The sequence below is a fragment of the Lacerta agilis genome, chromosome 4 (assembly GCF_009819535.1).
Source record: "Lacerta agilis isolate rLacAgi1 chromosome 4, rLacAgi1.pri, whole genome shotgun sequence".
Taxonomy (NCBI): Eukaryota; Metazoa; Chordata; class Lepidosauria; order Squamata; family Lacertidae; genus Lacerta; species Lacerta agilis.
The window spans coordinates 32,215,944-32,235,087 of NC_046315.1; the positions used below are offsets into that span (position 1 = coordinate 32,215,944).

A 19,144-nucleotide genomic window follows, 5' to 3' on the forward strand; every position below is an offset into this window, starting at 1 on the left:
CCCTATGCTTGGTCAAAAATTGGTGACCCCGCCCTCACTCTGCCTTCCCAAAGGTGGGCAAGGAGGCACCTGGCTTTGGGAAGGAGGCCCAAAGGGTGTGGCAGGTTCAATTACAAAACAGCTTTAACAGATGAATTAAGATTTTGCAATTCGTTTTTAAACAGGCCTGAAATGGTTAGACCCCAGCACAGAATGAGAGTAAAACTGCCACATAACTTGGTGATAATTGTACAAGAATCTAATATAATTATTTGTGGTCAGCAAACATATGGGCAGAAGGTAAACAGTTGTTTTTCTACACCTGGTTTTCAGAAGCTTGTTCAAAGTCAAAAAGGCTTCCAAAACAGCTAGGTTATGAGACCGCAGGTTCAAAAAATGATAAAAGCATAGGAAACTAAACTATTTACACTAGAAATAATAATAATAATTACATATCAATAGTTGGAACAGAAGTTAAGTATCTGTGTTAACCCAGTTTCTGTTCAAAAGACTCAACAATGTTGAGAATGTTTCCTTCATTCTTAGTCCCAGTTGATAGTGAAGTATATTATTTAGGGATCTTTGTAACAAAAAGGCTGGAAGCAGCTCCTATTTTTTTATTTACTTATCTCATTTCCTCCTAAAGGGGAAGGGAATTCTGACATAATGTTAAAAGACCTTTGGCATTCCTAGGGATCAGGCACCAGCCTGGCTGTAGATACTGTAGTAGTAAGAATTACTCAACCCCAGACTATAAATCAGATTGTGTAACTAAGTCTACCTACAATACAAGGTACAATGAAAGCATGATTTGATGTTCAGAAGACATCAAAAAATTAAACAAACATGGTTATCACAAAGAGAGGATAAATTAAGCAATATAATTTACACTGACAGCTTTACTGATTGATGTTAAACTTTTATTTCGCAGAGAACAAATGTGAGAATGAAGGACTTAAAGATACTGTTGCAAATACATAAAAAGCAAAGAATCTTGTGGCATCTTAAAGAGTAACAAATAATTAATTATGACTTAAGCTTTTATGACTACAGTCCACTTCATCAGATGCATAAAATGTAATCCTCAGGCACATATTAAAAAGTGAAAGTTGGAATTAAATGGCAATGAAATTGAAAAAGTACAGTCTGACAATTAAATTAGAACTTAAATTCATGCAAAAAGAACCCTCCTGAGTGACCCTTCACAGTAGCAGTAATTAGTGATAATGTAACTACAGTATGTTAGCATTGCTGAGTAAAATAATATTCAGGACCAAATTAATAGAATCTTTGATAAGTTTTAATTAGGGATGGAAGGATCTGCCAGTTTTTGTTCTCTCAGTTTGTTATTTTTCTTATTTTAAATTAATTCTTCACATTTCTATGATGTGGATAAATCACTTCTGTGATTTTTTTAAAAAAAGAATACTTCATGAAAATTCTTCAACATTTGAGTGTGAATTTCTCCTAACACAATTTTTGTGTGTGGTTTTTCACAACATAGTCCATTTTTTATATTTTCACGAATATCTTCCTTTTTTGCACAATTTTTTACCCAATATATCCATTTTTTTGTAAATCTTGTTTGGTTGGAGAATTCCACTGCAAAATTCAAGTGTGATTTTCAGATGGCTATGTTTCAGTTCTCATATTGTTTCAAAGTGTGAGTTGCATGGATTTAGGTTTGAATGCAAACTGAATCAAATTTCTCCTAGCTATAATTTAGTGGTTTCATGTTGGTGTTTCCTTTTGAAGTTCCTTTGTTCAAGGATGGCCATAAATAGGGTTGCCATATTTCAAAAAGTAAAAACCAGGACACCCCGAAAGTTGTTGGTTGTTGTTGTTGTTGTTGTTTTTTAAAAGATAATAATAAAACAATTATTAAATTGCCTGAGATCAATTTCTCAGAAATTCTCCCCAGACATCAACTCCCCTGGGGAAGCTTTTTCAGCCCAAGGGCCACATTCCCTTCTGGATAACTTTCTGGGGGCCACATGCCAGTGATGGGAAGGGCTAAAGGCAAATGTGGCTGGAGCAATAAATATGATTTTTAGCTTTGAACACTATGAGTTTCTTCACTATCCTCTCTATCCTTCACTCAGAGAAGCAAGGAGCATTGTTGAAGGATACATTCCAGCCAGGCAAAACCACTTATGGAAGGTGCAAAACAAGCTGATGAGGAATGTGGTCCAGGAGGGTGTTTTGCCTGGGGAGAATCTCAGGCCTGAGATGGCTAAATATTACTATAAGATTTGTGTTCTTACACAGAATACAGAAGGAGATTGATGTGCCATAAGATTATATGTGACAGAAAAATGGGAGATTAATGGAAGTGAGCACTGCATAACTAATAGAAGATTAGTTATACAAGCAGTGCCAGAAAGCAGACATATTGACTCCTGATTGTATGCCTAATGTACTTAACCATCTATGTTTCAAGTTCATCTGGTTTGGCAAAAACATAAAAGAGTAGTAAGTAGCCATGTAGTTTTTGGCAGATAATACATCTTTCCTTTCTTTCTTTTTTGCTGACTTTTTGGGAAATGGCCAAAATAACACACATACATTTTAAAGATGCAAGACATCTCTTTTAAGTCAGGCCTGCTCCATTTGACTGAACAAATCTTTGAGAAAATCTTGTTTTTATTTGGAGATCACAAAAAGAAGAAACTAAAGTTTCTTCTTGGTCAGAGAATCAAGTAAAGGACTCCACCTTGGAACTTGACATTATAAAACTGTTGCATCAGAATCCAGTAGAAGTGAAATACATCTTCTGACAGTGTTTCCCTCTGCCTATTCCATACCCATGGCTTATAGAATAAAATAAAGAGCAGACCAAAGGATGGCATGTATTTTTTACAGCTTTCCTATGACCCTGTATCTGGCTTGCAAGGAGGTTAAGAGATCAGAATTGGAATGAATAGTGTTTTAATTCTTTCCCACACAACTTAGAAATTTGACATTTGGTAAACATGCAGACAGAAGTACCCCAATTCCAAAAATGCAATATCACAAACTGAAAAATAGGACATGTTTTCATCTCTGGTTCAAACCTCCCAAAATGATTTATCATCAACCCACATGAGCTACGAAGCTGAAATTCAGTTCACATGCAATGACGCTCTATTAGTTGCACTTAGTTAATTGCTAGAATAGTATGAAAATGGAATATTTACAGTGAACATTGCAATAACCAGTATTCTTAACAAGCCAAGCCACATATGAGATGGAATGTTGGGAGATTTGCCTCTCCATCATTGAATGATCTGATCTCACCAACCACTGGTGCCGGGCCTGTATTCCAGTATTATGAGGGAGAAAACCTTTGCTCTATCCACTTTCTCTACACATGCATAATCTTAAACACTTTTATGTGTCGCCTCTTACTTGCTTTTTGCGTAAACAAAAAAGCTGCCAAATATTTAAACTTTCCTCGTAAGGGAGTTGCTCCAGCTTTTTGATCATTTTAGTTGATCTTTTGTGAATCTTTTCCAGCTCTACTATATCTTTACTTTGCTTTTCTGCCTAACAATGCCAGAACAGAACTGCATGGTTAGATATAACTGCTAATATAATAATCAACATGAACTTGCCATCATTACAAATCTACTGTGTGACTTCACTTGGAATACTATGTACATTTCGAGTCACTTCACCTCAAAAAAGATATCGTTGACACCTGATTTTCTAATTTACTCCCAAACACTGATTCTATCAACAACTCAAATGTTTTTGACAGAAACAGTGATTGGGGAAAACTTTGACATTGATATAATCTATATCTGTTATCCATGCTTGTTGCAGAAATAGACTTAAACCAAGCCATTTTAACTGTAAAAGCGCCCCCCCCGACCCTTGAGAGAACAGTATTTGTGTATCAAATTGCAACAATAAAGCAATTATATACCATGTTTTTCCATCTCCAAAAATAATTCTCATCTGCCAAGGCTGGATCTGGTATAAATTTGATATACTGCACCCAAAAATGCAACTAGGACTATCCAGTTTTCTATGAAATTGCGATGGATAGGGCACTCTTCTGATTTGAGGATGTGAGAAGTACTTGTGTGTTCCTTGAGAAGAAGCAATAATATTGTTTGCATAACTTTAGTTGAGAGAAAAAAATAAAAACCCCAGAACTACCAGATTCGATATATTAGTCATTTATACAGAATTAGACCCTAAAATAAGCTTAGTTTCATACCTGAGTTGGGATTCTTGATATTTTGTAATTATTCTGGAGTTGTCCATTTTCTTTGTTTTTACCTGGTTGAAAAACACAACAAAATTACTCTGTGTTCTTCATCAAACAAAACCCCTTTTAATATTCAAACGTACGGAGATCTATTCCAGTTGGTCCCCAATGTTTATGGCTGTTAACGATCAAACTGTTATTTATTTTCCTATTATTCTATTTACATTCTCAACAGTATAGAGCTCCCACTTTTTGTCCAGTGCAAACTTATACAACAGTTCAAGGGTAGGGAATGGACCTTCTTGCTCCACCAAAATATTTATTCTTGTACGCAAAATCCACATTGAAAGCTTAACTATTGTAATGATTATGGCTTCACCATGCTTAACCATTATTAATGTGAGCTAGAGTTTCCACTGTAACTATGGTTTGAAGAAATACTTTGAAAAGGAAGGAACTGGCATATAAGTGACAAGAGAGCATGCAGGCCTGCAGAGATTGGGAGCTCTATACATGTGGCTGGTTTTCTGGTTGGGACTAAGCCCAAAGACCTGTTTTTGGTTTAGCATTTGTAAACTGTATTTGCAGTATTTGTAAATTGTATGTTTTAATCTGAATTTATGTAAATTATTGTAGCCTCCCCATAGTGTGGGCTCAGCAATTAATATAGAAAATAGAGTACATTACACAGCTTGAGAAACATTCTACACAGACACAAAAAGTTTTCCACTGCATGCATGAAAGATTTTAAATCAGAATAAAACAAAAATGTATGCCATACATAAAATGAAATAACCACAACCCAAATTAAGGAAGAAACATGCCGCTTCAGAACCTAGTTTTTTCAGGTGAATGAGCGGAAAAAGGGAATCTTCAATTATGTGTGAGAGACAATGCCAAGCACTAGCAGATGCTAGTACTGTAGGAATAGATGGATATAACAAAATGGATATGATGTTATTTTGCCACATAAAATGGGAGACAAAGCAATGCAAGGGAAACAGGAATTAGAGACATCCACTCTGCTTTCGTAGGCGCAGAAATCAATAGTTGTCAAATTAAGAAAGGCTATTCAAAGGGCAATTAAAACATTAATCTCCTAGCTGTGATCAGTGGAAAGAAAGAAATCCAGAAAGATCTGCAAACAGGAAACTTTTAATTAAAGGTACAAGTACCCCGAACAGCCTCAGTAGTACTTTGTTCACACCGGACAGGCTAGTGCTACATGTTATTGCAAACAACAACGATGAAGTAGGTTATTAAAATATGTCATGTTGTACTGCACTGATTTGACTACAAGGAACCCTAGAGAAAAAGACAGGTATGAAAAAAATAACCAGTTCATGAAATGTCTCAAAGTGCAGATTAATACTGGAGAGCAAACTAAATCTGTTTGGAGGCATGCTGTGATGTCAGATTTGGAAAAAAGAATTTAAAACCATCTCTAAATTTTTATTGATTCTCAACATGCAGTACAGTCAAGTCTTGACATTAATAATTTTAACGACTGCATAACTTGCCAATAACCCGACCTTTCCTTTCAATAACATAGAGCCAAACTATGACATGATGGGACAGCTGTGCTTAAAAGTCTGCATCATGCATAGATGTAGGGAGTCTATTATTTCAATAAGAAAAGAGAGCACAGGGGGTGTGAATGAAACCTGTGCACACCCCGGCCATACCCCACTTCGCTCCGCTGCTTTAAACAGTTTCTCCCCAGGTCAATTTCAATAATGGAAGTGAGCCTGGCAGAGGGAAGTTTGCTGAAAGCAAAGCAGGAAATGGAAGGTTTCACTTTGCGTGTTCAGATCTTTTAAGCTTACCACAAATAAATTCAGACATGACTCAAATTTTGGTTTGGTTTTTGGCAGAATTTAGGCCACAACTTTATTGATTACAACAAGTGATTGGTTGCATAGTGTCAGGGAACTGTCCCTGGCTCAGTGCAGGGTGGTGGAAGGGCTCTCGGGATGCTACAGAGAGCCTCAGCGCCACCTGACCAGTAGCACCTCCTCGTCCAGCGGAGGGAGCAGCAAGGTCTCCAGTGGGGAGGGGCAGGCAGCCAGGAGCTGGAGAGCCAAGGCTCTGGGGATGTTGGAGAGACCCTGCACTCCTCTCGCTCAGCGGGCGAGGAGAGAGACATGCTATTTCCGTTGCCCCAAATACGCAGAGGGGTGAAACGAAAAGAGGGGAGGCAGAGATTTCGTATACCGAAACTCTTATGTTGTGGTCAGAACCAGAAGGGGCCACTCCCGGATTCTGAAGACGGTTGATACAGACATGAACCTTTCAGCTCTGCACTGTGCATAGTATGCACAATAAAACTACTAAAGGAACGGCTAGAGTGTTGCCTGGTTACTCATGAGCAACCATCCACCTCACACATAGGCTCTGGTTCAACTAGCTCCCTGCTCAGGAAGAGATACACATTACTTACCAGGCACAGAAACTTTGTGATTGAAAATCTTGCTCCATACCCCATTATCTGTATTGTCTTTCACTCCAAATTCATAAATTGTGTTGGGTTTCAGATTATCCACTACAGTTTCTGTTGTTGGACAAAGCTGGAGAACCCACTTCTTATTCTTGTCCTTTTCTCTGTAGCGGACTGTATAAAATCTAGTCAAGAAAAAGAAAATTGATATTTCTAGTCAAAGGGGGAAATACAATTTAAAAGAAGGTACTGTGGTGCTTTTTTCATTTAAGGAACAATAGGTGATGTAGTCAGTATCATTTTGCTTCTGGGATTCAAGATAGACTAGACTGAAATTTACTATAGCCATCTTGAGGATTCTCTATGCAAATATTTGATTCTCATTTAGACTCATTTTGATCACTGGAAAGTGATTCAGAACAGCCCAAATGACCATTTGCTTATTGCCAGGATAGTAAATCCAAGCTCCATAGTTCATTAGAATAAACAAATATGGGTGTAAAACATTACTGAGTAGTATTATCTAATCAACAGGCATCATTAAGCAACATCACAGATTTAACATTTAAATAACCTCAGAATTAGAATTTTTAATTTTGATAAATGTGACCTGAAAATCTAAGTAAAGCATAAGAAAGCAACAACTCTCATAAACTACTTTTCTAACTGAATGATAGTTGTTTAAAGCTTACATTAATGCTTGATGGAAATATATTTCAACTACATGTCTTCTCTAGAATTCCCCACCTTAAAAAATATGCCCTAGTTTTCTAATCTGCTTATCCCCCCCCCCCAGCATGGAACTCATCAATTAATCAAGGGGGAAAAGATTGATTTTTGTTGTTACTGTATCATGTTCGTAACTGATTGGCCTCCAGGAATAAAAACATGAAGGAATCAACATATTTCAACTATGCCACTTAATTCAGCAGTTCTTACTGATTTAGCTTGATCTAATTGAGATTAAAATCAAGCCTGGCAGCATTTTGAGAGCAATCCGAGGTGTATGCAGGAAAAGCAATATGGAAAAATGTGCCAACAGCTCTTAAGCAACAGCCACATGATAAATTAAACTATAAATAACATAGAATTGTGACTTAGGGAAGGGAAACTTCAAGTCCAAAACTGTTACAGAAATTATTCCAACACTATATTTGTGTCAATATTCTCTACTTTCGATAGTCATCTCAAAAAGTAGCGTGTTTGCCACAGTTGATCAGACTGTTGAAAAATACTTACCCTGCCATACATTCACATTTTTTTGCTGCTACTGCTCAGCTAATGCTACCATTTTCCTTCATCTTCATCTCACAGCCCTCATTTAGTCTCACACTAATTCATCTGGCAAGAGCAATGTGAATTTGTTTACTAGTACCTGTAACATCATCATTCCACAGTGGCATTGTTGAAAAAATAATGTGGACCACCACAGCCAACAGGCATTGTGGGCAAATGCGGCTGAGGAATGTGAGCACAAAGAAGTTCAAAGAAATAGCACTGAAATAGCATATATGTTTGCAATGTGCCAAAATTTGCCAAAAATGGAAGGTATTTTTGGCACTTATAAAAAGGAACGTGTAAAAGGTAAGGTCTGATCAAAATTGTTAGGTTTCATTGCATCATTCTGATGCCTCTTAATTATAAAGGTTTGGATCCTATGCTTCTGTGATTGGGATCTTGCAGCCATGGAAGAACCCCTTCAACAGTTGTTTTGTTCTGAGTGATCGTCAAAAATGGCACAGAGTGTATGTGAAGCATGTGGCATAGCCACAAGCTCAACTATCCTTCTATCAATGCAGAATCCTTCCATTTATAGAGCAGCAACTTGGAATCCAAGCCAAATGGGAAAAACACCATCCCGTAATCTTCATTAGCTGTGTCTTTCAGTTGATTACCTGTCATTTGCACAGTTATTCATTGTGGTCCAATCATGCTTTGGGTTGACTAAGATCCCCCAGGACAAGAAGACCGAAGTTGGAGTTAAAGTGCCTATTACCAGCTGGAGGGGCTTTGGTGTATTCGTTTTACCTATGTAAGAAAGCATAGAAACTTTGAACAATTTTATATATTAGAAGATGCATCTTAAGGACCTGCGTAATTTATGACCCAACCATGTGCTGTGTCCTCCAGCAGTTCAACAGACCTTTTTTTCTTTTTTGACGGATTACCCTAAACTGCACAAATAGGTGTGTGTGTGTGTGTGTGTGTGTGTGTGTGTGCGTGTGTAGCACGTGGCATAGCTGGTAAGCTGAATTCAGTTTAGTGTGTCACCTAATAGAGGATAGGAGTAAATGTGAGCCTCACCTAAAGGAGCACAATTCAAAGTGTTGGTGCTGACATTTAAAGCCCTAAATGGCCTTGGTCCTGTATACCTGAAGGAGCGTCTCCAACCCCATCGTTCAGCCTGGACACTGAGATCCAGTGCTGAGGGCCTTCTAGCAGTTCCCTCATTGCGAGAAGTGAGGTTACAGGGAACCAGACAGAGGGCCTTCTCGGTAGTGGCACCCACCCTGTGGAACGCCCTCCCATCAGATGTCAAGGAAATAAGCAGCTATCCTATTTTTAAAAGACATCTGAAGGCAGCCCTGTTTAGGAAAGTTTTTAATATTTAATGCTGTATTGTTTTTAACACTCGACTGGCAGCTGCCCAGAGTGGCTGGGGAAACTCAGTCAGATGGGCAGGGTAATAATAATAATAATAATAATAATAATAATAATAATAATAATACAGTAATAATTACATTGGTTGTGTTTCAAGGCAAAGGAAACCAATTTATATGCAATTTGATTTGTATGGTTCTTGCCAGAGAGACTACAAAAGCATATGACAATGTAACCTGGTTTTGAAGGTTAAGACCACCTTCTGTTTACTAAAGTATTTATTTCCATAGTACCTAAAATTTCAGGACCACCATTCAACATTCCAATGCTTCACACCCCTCCCCCCATGAATTTACATGCATGAGTAGAGGGAGCACAACATGGCCTTCCTCAGAGTGAAGGGGCCTTGGAAAGTATATATTTCGTCACTGTTTGTCTATGGCAGATAGACTAATAACAACAACAACAACAACAACAACAACAACAACATTAAAGGCCATTGTGTTGTGCCACAGACACTCTCCTCGACCCCCTCATGGCACTGTCTCAACGCTCAGGGGATATCATGACATAAACACATAGAACTAACAAAATTATTATAACAATTTGTTAGGTATTGCTATTAGCCACTGAGATCTGCCATCTCAAATAAATGTTTTCTCTTCTTTTTATGGAAAAAAATGTTTAATACTGTTACAATACCTGAGCAGGGTTTCTTGTAATTTGGAACAGGTGCTGGCCTCACTGCAATCAAGTATCTTGGCTCTGCGTCTGGAAAGCATTAGGATGATCATTTGTAAAATCCAACAAACTCAAGAGTGTACATTGCATCTTATTATTACATATGGCAGGGATGGAGAACTGTATGTTGGACTTAAATTCCCATCAGTCTCAGTCAGTATGGTCAACAGTTAGTGATGAGGAGAGCTGTAGAAGAACACCCACGGGTTCTCTGTTCCAGGTCTATGAGATGACAAAATTTTGATATGTTTTGAAAACAAAAACATACCTACTTATTGATATGGATCCAAATGCGCTTTTCACCAGTGGGAGGGCACTACCAGTTATGCAAGGCATTTTCCTGCCTTCAATTCTGATTAATCCACTGCAGCCCCTTTCACTCCATCCTATACCACTCCACAGGGTCCTCTAACCACTAGGAGTTGACTTTGAGAGACATAGGGGGCTGCGAGGAAGAGGGGGAAGAGGCAGGGAAACCCCACTGCATGGGCAGAGTTTCACTGTGTTCCCTAGATCAACCTCATTACAAGTAGTCATGTCATTTTCCTGCAAGTAATAAAAGTATGAGGAAAAAAGTTGAGGGTTAAGTAGGAATAGAAATACTTGAACTAATACAAAATCGAAAATTCTTTCTAGTAGCACCTTAGAGACCAACTGAGTTTGTTCCTGGTATGAGCTTTCGTGTGCATGCACACGAAAGCTCATATCAGGAACAAACTCAGTTGGTCTCTAAGGTGCTACTAGAAAGAATTTTCGATTTTGTTTTGACTATGGCAGACCAACATGGCTACCCACCTGTAACTTGAACTAATACAATAGTGATATACAGTAGTACCTCGGTTTTTGAACGTAATCGGTTACGGAAGACCGTTCGAGTTCTGAAATGTTTGAAAACCGAATATTCAATAGCTGACAGCTAGGCCTCAGGATCTTGCGCTCAGCGGAAGCCGTGTGGCATGTTCAACTCCCGAGACGTGTTCAAAAACCGAAGCATTTACTTCCGGGTTTACGGCGTTTGAAAACCAAAATGTTCATCAACTGAGACGTTCAAAAACCGAGGTACCACTGTATACATTTTTATTATTTTTTAAGTAAGAAGAAAAGGAAGGAAAGAACATCTGAAGGGAAAGCTCTGAAGATATTAAATCAGGACTATTGTGTTGGTTTAGAGATTTATGCCTTTGAATTAAGCAGCTACTGTGACATATAGAAATGAACCAATTAACTATTATTTCAATTTTCCAGTGGATAAGCCAAAGTCTTAATAGTTTGGGGGAACATGGGACATGAAATTCTTGAGCTCATTCGAACTCACTCATCTGAAGCTCACGGGACAGTGATGAGGACAGGACCCTCCCATGACACCTTAGCACGTGGGGCCTGAAGGTGCCAGGATCAGGGCATGTATTAATCAACTGAGCAGAGGAGAGCTTGCTGTAAAGTTGGGCTTTACTGGCAGTAAAATGATGCCTACAGCAAATAGTTACCCATACTGGAAGTTAGGATTTAACATTAATAGGCAGTAATTAAGCCGCTGCAGTTCTTTGCCAACCAAGTATCTCACCTCTTTATTACCAAGTCTGCTGCAAACACATTGGCCTTAAGTCCATTTCAATGGTACCATGCCTAACTCTGTGTGGATTTGGTCTCCATAAAATGCTGCCCTTTGGGCTACTGACACATAAGGAAGCATGAAAAAAACTAAATTTTAGAGTATTTTATAGATTAGTATATAATTTAGCTGTGGAAATGCCATTTCTATAAAGATAAAGCTGAAAATCAGATAGCTAATAATTCTTCAGAAACAGTTGCAGATAAATTAGGCCACATGAGAATGTCAAAATACACAAATATATATTACAACTCTGTTGCAATAGTAATAATTTGCACAAGCAGAGGGTCCTTTTATAAACCTAACCATATTTTTTCCAGTGTCAGAATAAATTGCTGTCTGGGTGTATTTTCTGAGAACCAGCTTGCAATTGTTTCAGAAACATTGTTCTTTGTCGGAAACAATGAAATGAAGTAAACCAAAGCCAAACTCACTGATATTTTTACTTACTAGCTAACAAATTCTTAGTACATTTGATATGCTCTGGAAGAACACATGCTTTTGTGGTTAGAGGCCATAAGTTCATGTAAATGTTTCTAGTGAAAACCAGCTAACTTCATCCAAGAGTTGATCATAATAAACTGATTAAAACAATGCTTATGAGAAAAAAGCTTTTCTGTTGCAAAAATGTAAGTTTTTTTTGTTTGCTTTTTGAATATATCTATTTCCTCCATTGATAAAAGGATCTTTTCAGCCTTTTCAAATATTTAGTTGTGCAAATTCAAAATTATTTGGGGCTAACCAAAGCAAACAAGGTGTAAACATTTTAATCAGACTTTTAAAAATTGAATATAAAGAATACTATGATTCTATTACTACTGAATTTTAGAAGACCTGATTGTAATAAAACCTCAAAGATATTTTAAAAAACAAAACAAAACATTAATTTTCAATAAAAGAAAGTTTTAAACTGGTATTTATTCATTGATTAATGTTTTAGAAAAAGGCAATCTGTGAAAAATCACAAGCAGAGACTTAGCATGCAGATCCAGTTTGCTCTCATGTAGGACTGGAGCTGAATACCAATTCTCTTTCTTCCTTTCTTAGAGAATGAGGAAGGGAGAAGCTTCTCACTCTACTATTCTTGGGAAGCTCAGGGCTAACACAGTTTCCCTCTTTTCCTTCTAGTGGCAGGGAGGGGCCTTGCTCAGATGACCCTTGCCCTCCAGTATAGATGTTTAGGTGGCAGAAAGAAGATGGTTGGCACTGTGCCGTGCCACATTCTTCTCCCTTCTCCCTCTCCTAGGTTAATAAATGTTACCTGCTAAAACTAATTGATTCTTTCTCCTTTGATAACCTTAATTTACCCTTTTGTCTCCATCAGAACCAATAAATCATCATCATCATCATCATTATTTATTTAATTTATATACTGCCCTATTCCCACAGGTCTCAGCGAGGTTTACAGGACAAAATCAGAATGTAAAACCATTATCCAAGGCTTTCATTAGTAATACAGTGGTACCTCAGGTCACAGACGCTTCAGGTTACAGACTCCGCTAACCCAGAAATAATGCTTCAGGTTTAAGAACTTTGCTTCAGGATAAGAACAGAAATTGTGCTCTGGCGGCACAGCGGCAGCAGGAGGCCCCATTAGCTAAAGTGGTGCTTCAGGTTAAGAACAGTTTCAGGTTAAGAACGGACCTCCGGAATGAATTAAGTACTTAATCCAAGGTACCACTGTATAGAATTATTTACACTGGCTTCATGTTTCACACAACTCAAACCTTTAATTTCTGTTCTCTCATCTGCTGCTAACATCAATTGCTGCTTTCTTCATTGTCTTCATGCTCCTTTTAATTTTCAATATATCTTCCCCTTTACCTTTTAATACTTATATGGTAGTTCTTCTCTGTCTATCTTAATTTCTCATTATTCTCCTACCCATTCCCTTCAGTCTCTCAGCGACTTTTGTCCCAATCCTAAAATTCACTTTGATTCATGTTCACTCTTTTCTTGTGCTTATCGGCATCTTTTAAACTCTTTCCTTTGTTACTTTCACAGTGCTGCAGCTCTTTGTCCTTGTGAAATGATTATTACAAGCTGCAATTCAACACTTTTCCTTGCAGTTCCTTCTTGAACTATTCTAGAAGATTACAAGCAAATTTTTTTAACAACCCAGCTTCCGTCCTTGTAAACTAATCTTCACCATCTCTAAATTATATTACTTCATCTAGGTCTGTTGTTGTTGTTGTTATCATCCTTCTGAGTCTTGTTTTTATTATGCTGTAAACCATTTTGCAGGAACAACAACAACAACAACAACAACAACAACAACAACAACAACAATAATAATAATAAACTTTATTACGGTCATAGACCAGCAAAAACAGGAACTCTACTATTTGCACATTTTGTTCGGTATCTGTCCACAGTGCACTTTATGGAACAGCAGCAGAGAGATAAGTATTAGTATTAACTGAGAGCAATGTTTGCATGTTGTTGACGAGGAGGCATGTCAGCTAAGCCCAGGTGCTAGTTCTCTGCTAGCAGTGACTGTGGACATCTATTAAGGAAAGTGGTTTCCCCAGAGAAGCCTCTCTGTCCCCAAACCAGCATAAGAGAACCTGCCAGTTAAGGAGATTCTTATGCAGAGATTCTTGCACGCAACAGCACACACTCTGTTGCTCATAAGAATGGGTGGAGGCAAGCTATAAATTCATTCAGTGACCCAATTCTTCCTCTCTGTGTTGTTGTTGTTGTTGTTGTTGTTGTTGTTGTTGTTGTTGTTGTTGTTTAAGAGGTAAATGCTTTGATACACAAAAATCACAATGATTCTGTATGCATATCAAACCATTAAGAGCTGGAAATCACACAGTTTCAACTGTGCACAGGTCATGTCAGTACAGTAAATGTTTGTGAGAACAATAACTATAAAGGTATGAAACACAGCATTCTGTAGACTTTAGTCAACTAAAGTTTCTGAGCAATACACAATGGTTGACTTCCAACTTTGGAAGAAGCACGTAATTTCTGCTTGAGTTTTGTCCAAAGCTGACATTAATCACTATCTTTCCCATCTAGAAAATGTTGAGACTTGGCAGGGAACAGCATATGAGTATTTCACGATGTCCTCAAACTTGTTACATTCTCTTCTCTAAGACTCCTCCATACTTCCAGGATCTCTTTTGAGATGTGATGACCATTACTGAAGAAACAGGTAAGTTATTCAGCCTGCAATACTATATGATATCTTCTTGGAAACAAAACCTTTTGAGTTTGATGGGAAAATAACTACAAGACTGCAGTCTTAACCCCTCAGTTTGGACAGTGGCTACTCAGTATACTGAACATATAAATAACCAAAATGAAGCAAGTCATTACTTCGTTTCTGAAATCATGTATACCCTAACGGAACTGGTTGCATTCGACTTCTCTGTGGATTCACATTGCACTTCTATAAAGGGCAGAAAGATGGCACAACTACTGTACTGTACTGTTGTTACATTGAAGCAAACATTGTTGTGCATGTGTGTGCACAAACACATAAACACAAACTTCATCTAATGGCTTTTTTGAGTACAATGTAAAAAATGCTACAGATGCTGTCATGAAGTCTGCACATTTTTCTTAATGAGGCTTAAAGACATGTCTTAAAACTGGAGATTATCACAATTTTTCAAGTTATTTCAGTTTTTAATAGTAGTTTTAAATCCGAACTTGGGCATCCTCTTTCTGACTGAATCATATCTGAAAGATCAACACAGCTCTTTCCTTTTAGTGTCAGTTTCAATCATGCTGCTGTCCTAAATGTAAACACAGCAGGAGTCTTTAGAAGCTTTTGTGCTCTTCTAACTTCCACCTGTCAATGATACTTTCTTATGATGTTTTTGCAATGACAATTAGCTCTCTTCATGGAAATAATTTGAACATACCATGGTAGAGCTATTTCTACTACAAAGGGACTTGCAGTGGAGCCTTATTTGCCCCAACGGGGTTCCTCAAGTTGCGCCCGGTGAGAAAATGGAAGCAGTCAATAGACACTGAGGCTGCTGGCTTCAGAGAGAGAAATATTTATTTCTGCATGCAGAGGCACTTGCGGTGTTCAGACACCCAATCAAGTACAAAACTAGTCGATTTTCAGACAGTTCTTATAGACAGTTCCCTGGCTCATCTTCCCACCTAATTAACCCCTTCAGCAGCACTTTCAAATTTCAAGCTAGCAAAGTAATCTGCATTCTTTATGAAGATTGGGAGCGATCTGACCATTTTGATACAAAGTGGGATTAAGACACATGCAGTGTGATGCTAAATGTGCTTACTCAGAACTAAATTCAGCGGGAGTCACTTCTCAGAAACTGTGTGTGAAGGAAGCCCACCCCAAGAGTTCAAAGACATAAATTTGCCCCAAATCACCAGAGGGTATTCGAAATCTCCAAACCAGCTGCTCTTCCATGTATGAAAAAAATTGTCAGATACAGCCTTACAGGCTATTCAAGCTATTAACATCCTTGTGGCTGTTCTAATGTGTGCCAGCAGCTGATTTTAGGATTAGTGATCTTTTATGTGTTTTCCTTATCTCAAAGAGCATCAACCGTTGAGTCCTGGCCTAGGGTAATCTGCTTTAAGCAGGTATGTTGCAATATGAGGGAAGACTTCAATAGGCCTATTTTTTTTAATAAGAAACATAAAAGGGAATATTTCTCTTCAAATAAACAAGTATATTAAGTATATATAAATTTACCTCTTTAATTTCTAATGTTGAGGCTCCAGTACTTTGGCCACCTCATGAGAAGAGAAGACTCCCTAGAAAAGACCCTGATGTTGGGAAAGATGGAGGGCACAAGGAGAAGGGGACGGCAGAGGATGAGATGGTTGGACAGTGTTCTCGAAACTAATAACATGAGTTTGGCCAAACTGCGAGAGGCAGTGAAGGATAGGCGTGCCTGGCGTGCTCTGGTCCATGGGGTCACGAAGAGTCGGACATGACTGAACGACTGAACAACAACAACAATTTCTAATGCCTCCACAGTGAACATAATTAATATGAGCAAGTCTTTTATCTTCACACTCATTAAGTGTTTGGACTCTTAGTAAATTCAGTTTCTCTTTTTATTATATGTGCAAGGAAAAGTTCTTAGTAATGGATTGAAGTGTTTCTCCACATCACATGTTAGCAGTGTTTTTTAAAAGGTATAATTGTGATATCATAAAATCATAGAGTTGGAAGTAACTCTGAGGATCATCTAGTCCAAACTCCTCCCACCACTCAATGCAGGAATATGCAGGATCGAGCCTGCAACCTTGGTGTTATCAGCACCATGCCCTAACCAACTGAGCTATCAAGCTGTTTTAAAACACAACTTCAAAACAAAATGCTGTGCATCACCAGATTATATCAGAGCGTATCACTTAATCTTAGTTAAGCATGGCCACACAAACTCTATGACTGAAGCAGAACAAAGCACTTTGTAAAGGTCATCAACGTGCTTTGTTGTGTCTGGCTAGGTTAGGGAGTATACAGCTTTTCATTCCAAGCTCTTTGTGTAATTTTATTTTTAATCTCTTGTTTTGAATTTTCACTGTTCCATGAATTTGTTTTAACAGCAATAGTTTTAAGCAAATGTGAGTCTGCTGCTGAACTCTATATGTAGTTTCTCTCCATTTTTGTAATTCCTAGTAGAGAAAACAATTGACATGTTCTGTTAAAGCCAACTGGATAGACTAAGGACTATGGAAAATGCAAGCCAACACTGTCAGGTGTTCTTAAATCCATTGAACGAAATGGTGTTGAGTACACCTTTGGCTCCAGTAGCATAGCTCTCCAATGGAGCACAATGACATTAAAACTTTCATCTACAGAGAGATTATAGTTCTTGAAAAGTTATATCTTAATCAGTTTAGGCTACAATCCTACACATTCTTAGCTGGAAATACAAGTGCCACTGAATTCAATGGGACTTACTTCTGAGTAGGCAATAATGGCATTGCACTGCAACAGTATAGCTAAAAGTGATCAAGAGTCAAATGGCATCTTTAAAAAGAGTGGTAAATCCACTCTTATTTCAGGAGGCATTTAAAGTACATATCTCTGACTTTTTGGTCAAATTTAACCATATTCCTGATAGGCAGGAATACAATTCTCTTCTTGAGACGAGGACTGATAAGAGCAACCAGAGTTTCCTTAGCTTGTTTACTCTTCTTGTGTCTAATGTGCAAACTAAATAACAGCAATGACTTTTGTAATTGGCCATTCACAAGTGTGACAGTATGGTCAAATAATATTTTTCCCATTAAATGCCTGTTTTCCTCACAGAGGGTGTGATCAGTTTTGCTCAGCTGTACCTGTTTCTATGGACACAAAGCAGCATATCCAAATGAACTGAACCTTTAAGCCAGAAACAGATTAGCTTTTTGGAAGCCATGTGTTAAGTAAAATAAACTTTAGGAGCTTCCAAATTATTTTGGCCCAGCTTACAACCATTTTAATATCCTCATTAAGTCAATGCTTTATTTTACTATCCTGTTTTCCTGTTGTCTTACATTTATTAATTTATGTTCTGTTTTTTCCCTCCTAGGAATTATCTTGACGCATGTCCTTGTTCTTCCTGGGGTTATTCTAGAATAACGATATCACAGACTTTCCTGCCACATGGTTACTTTACATATGTATGAATGATTGAAAAGCCTTCCCAAAATTAAGTGCAACAAAATAAATACTTGTGTGTTCTTCACTAGGGAAGGATAGATCAGCCTATTTCTGGACTGCGTCAGTTTTGCATTCAAACATCTGTTCCATCCCCACCAAAATTTGCATTTGAATACCTATTTTATCTCAGTATAGCCTATGCATTTCTAAGTTACCTTAAAAATACACATTTTGATATATTTCTTGGGCTAAGAACTGTATTGCCAGATTCAAAGATGTGCAAAATCCAAATGATAATTATATTCAAACTAGTCTGGGACTATGCAAATTACTTCTGCTAGCTTAAAAAGGTGGGCCAAACAAAATTCTCCTCTGACCCCCCCTTCACACATTGCATAGATTATCTTCATGTAAGAGAAATGCCATGTGTGAACTAGTCCTAGCAGGCACCAGAACAAAATAACCAGAACAAGAGCTGTTTCAAGCAGCTCCACTTTCATCTAGAAGCAGAGATCATGCCTTTGTTAAAGACACCTCTAATGAATAAATTCACTATTTATAGCACTTTAGGTAAGAGCATCTAGAATTAAAAGCCAAGTTGATGTTAGTAGACAAAATTCCAAATTAGTGGTAAACCTAGCAGTTTGAAAGCACGTCAAAGTGCAAGGAGATACCTCCTGGTGGGAAGGTAAACGGCGTTTCTGTGCACTGCTCTGGTTTCGCTAGAAGCGGCTTAGTCATGCTGGCCACATGACCCGGAAAAACTGTCTGTGGACAAACGTCGACTCCCTCGGCCAGTAAAGTGAGATGAGCGCTGCAACCCCAGAGTTGTTCGCGACTGGACTTAACTGTCAGGGGTCCTTTACCTTTACCTAGTACCAAGTAGGATTAACAACTCTATTTGGGTTATCAGCCCATACGATTAACATTATGTGAGGCAGAAGAACAAGGCCATGCTCACCTGGTCCCCATGGTTGCAGCCTGCCCACA

The 19,144-nt window shown here is 38.1% G+C and overlaps 1 protein-coding gene across 23 annotated transcripts in view; it reads right to left on the reverse strand.

Annotated features, from left to right (window-relative positions):
* The window catches only part of ABI3BP (ABI family member 3 binding protein), a 127,504-nt gene that overhangs the window by 78,481 nt on the left and 29,879 nt on the right, over positions 1–19,144 (reverse strand). For all 23 annotated transcript variants that reach the window (XM_033146636.1, XM_033146639.1, XM_033146637.1 and 20 more), the window contains exons 3-6: positions 9,915–9,983; positions 8,507–8,639; positions 6,615–6,796; positions 4,184–4,245 (exon numbers count right to left, since the gene is read on the reverse strand). In XM_033146636.1, coding sequence (XP_033002527.1) covers positions 4,184–4,245; positions 6,615–6,796; positions 8,507–8,639; positions 9,915–9,983 — 446 coding nt within the window. The remainder of the gene's footprint in view (positions 1–4,183; positions 4,246–6,614; positions 6,797–8,506; positions 8,640–9,914; positions 9,984–19,144) is intronic.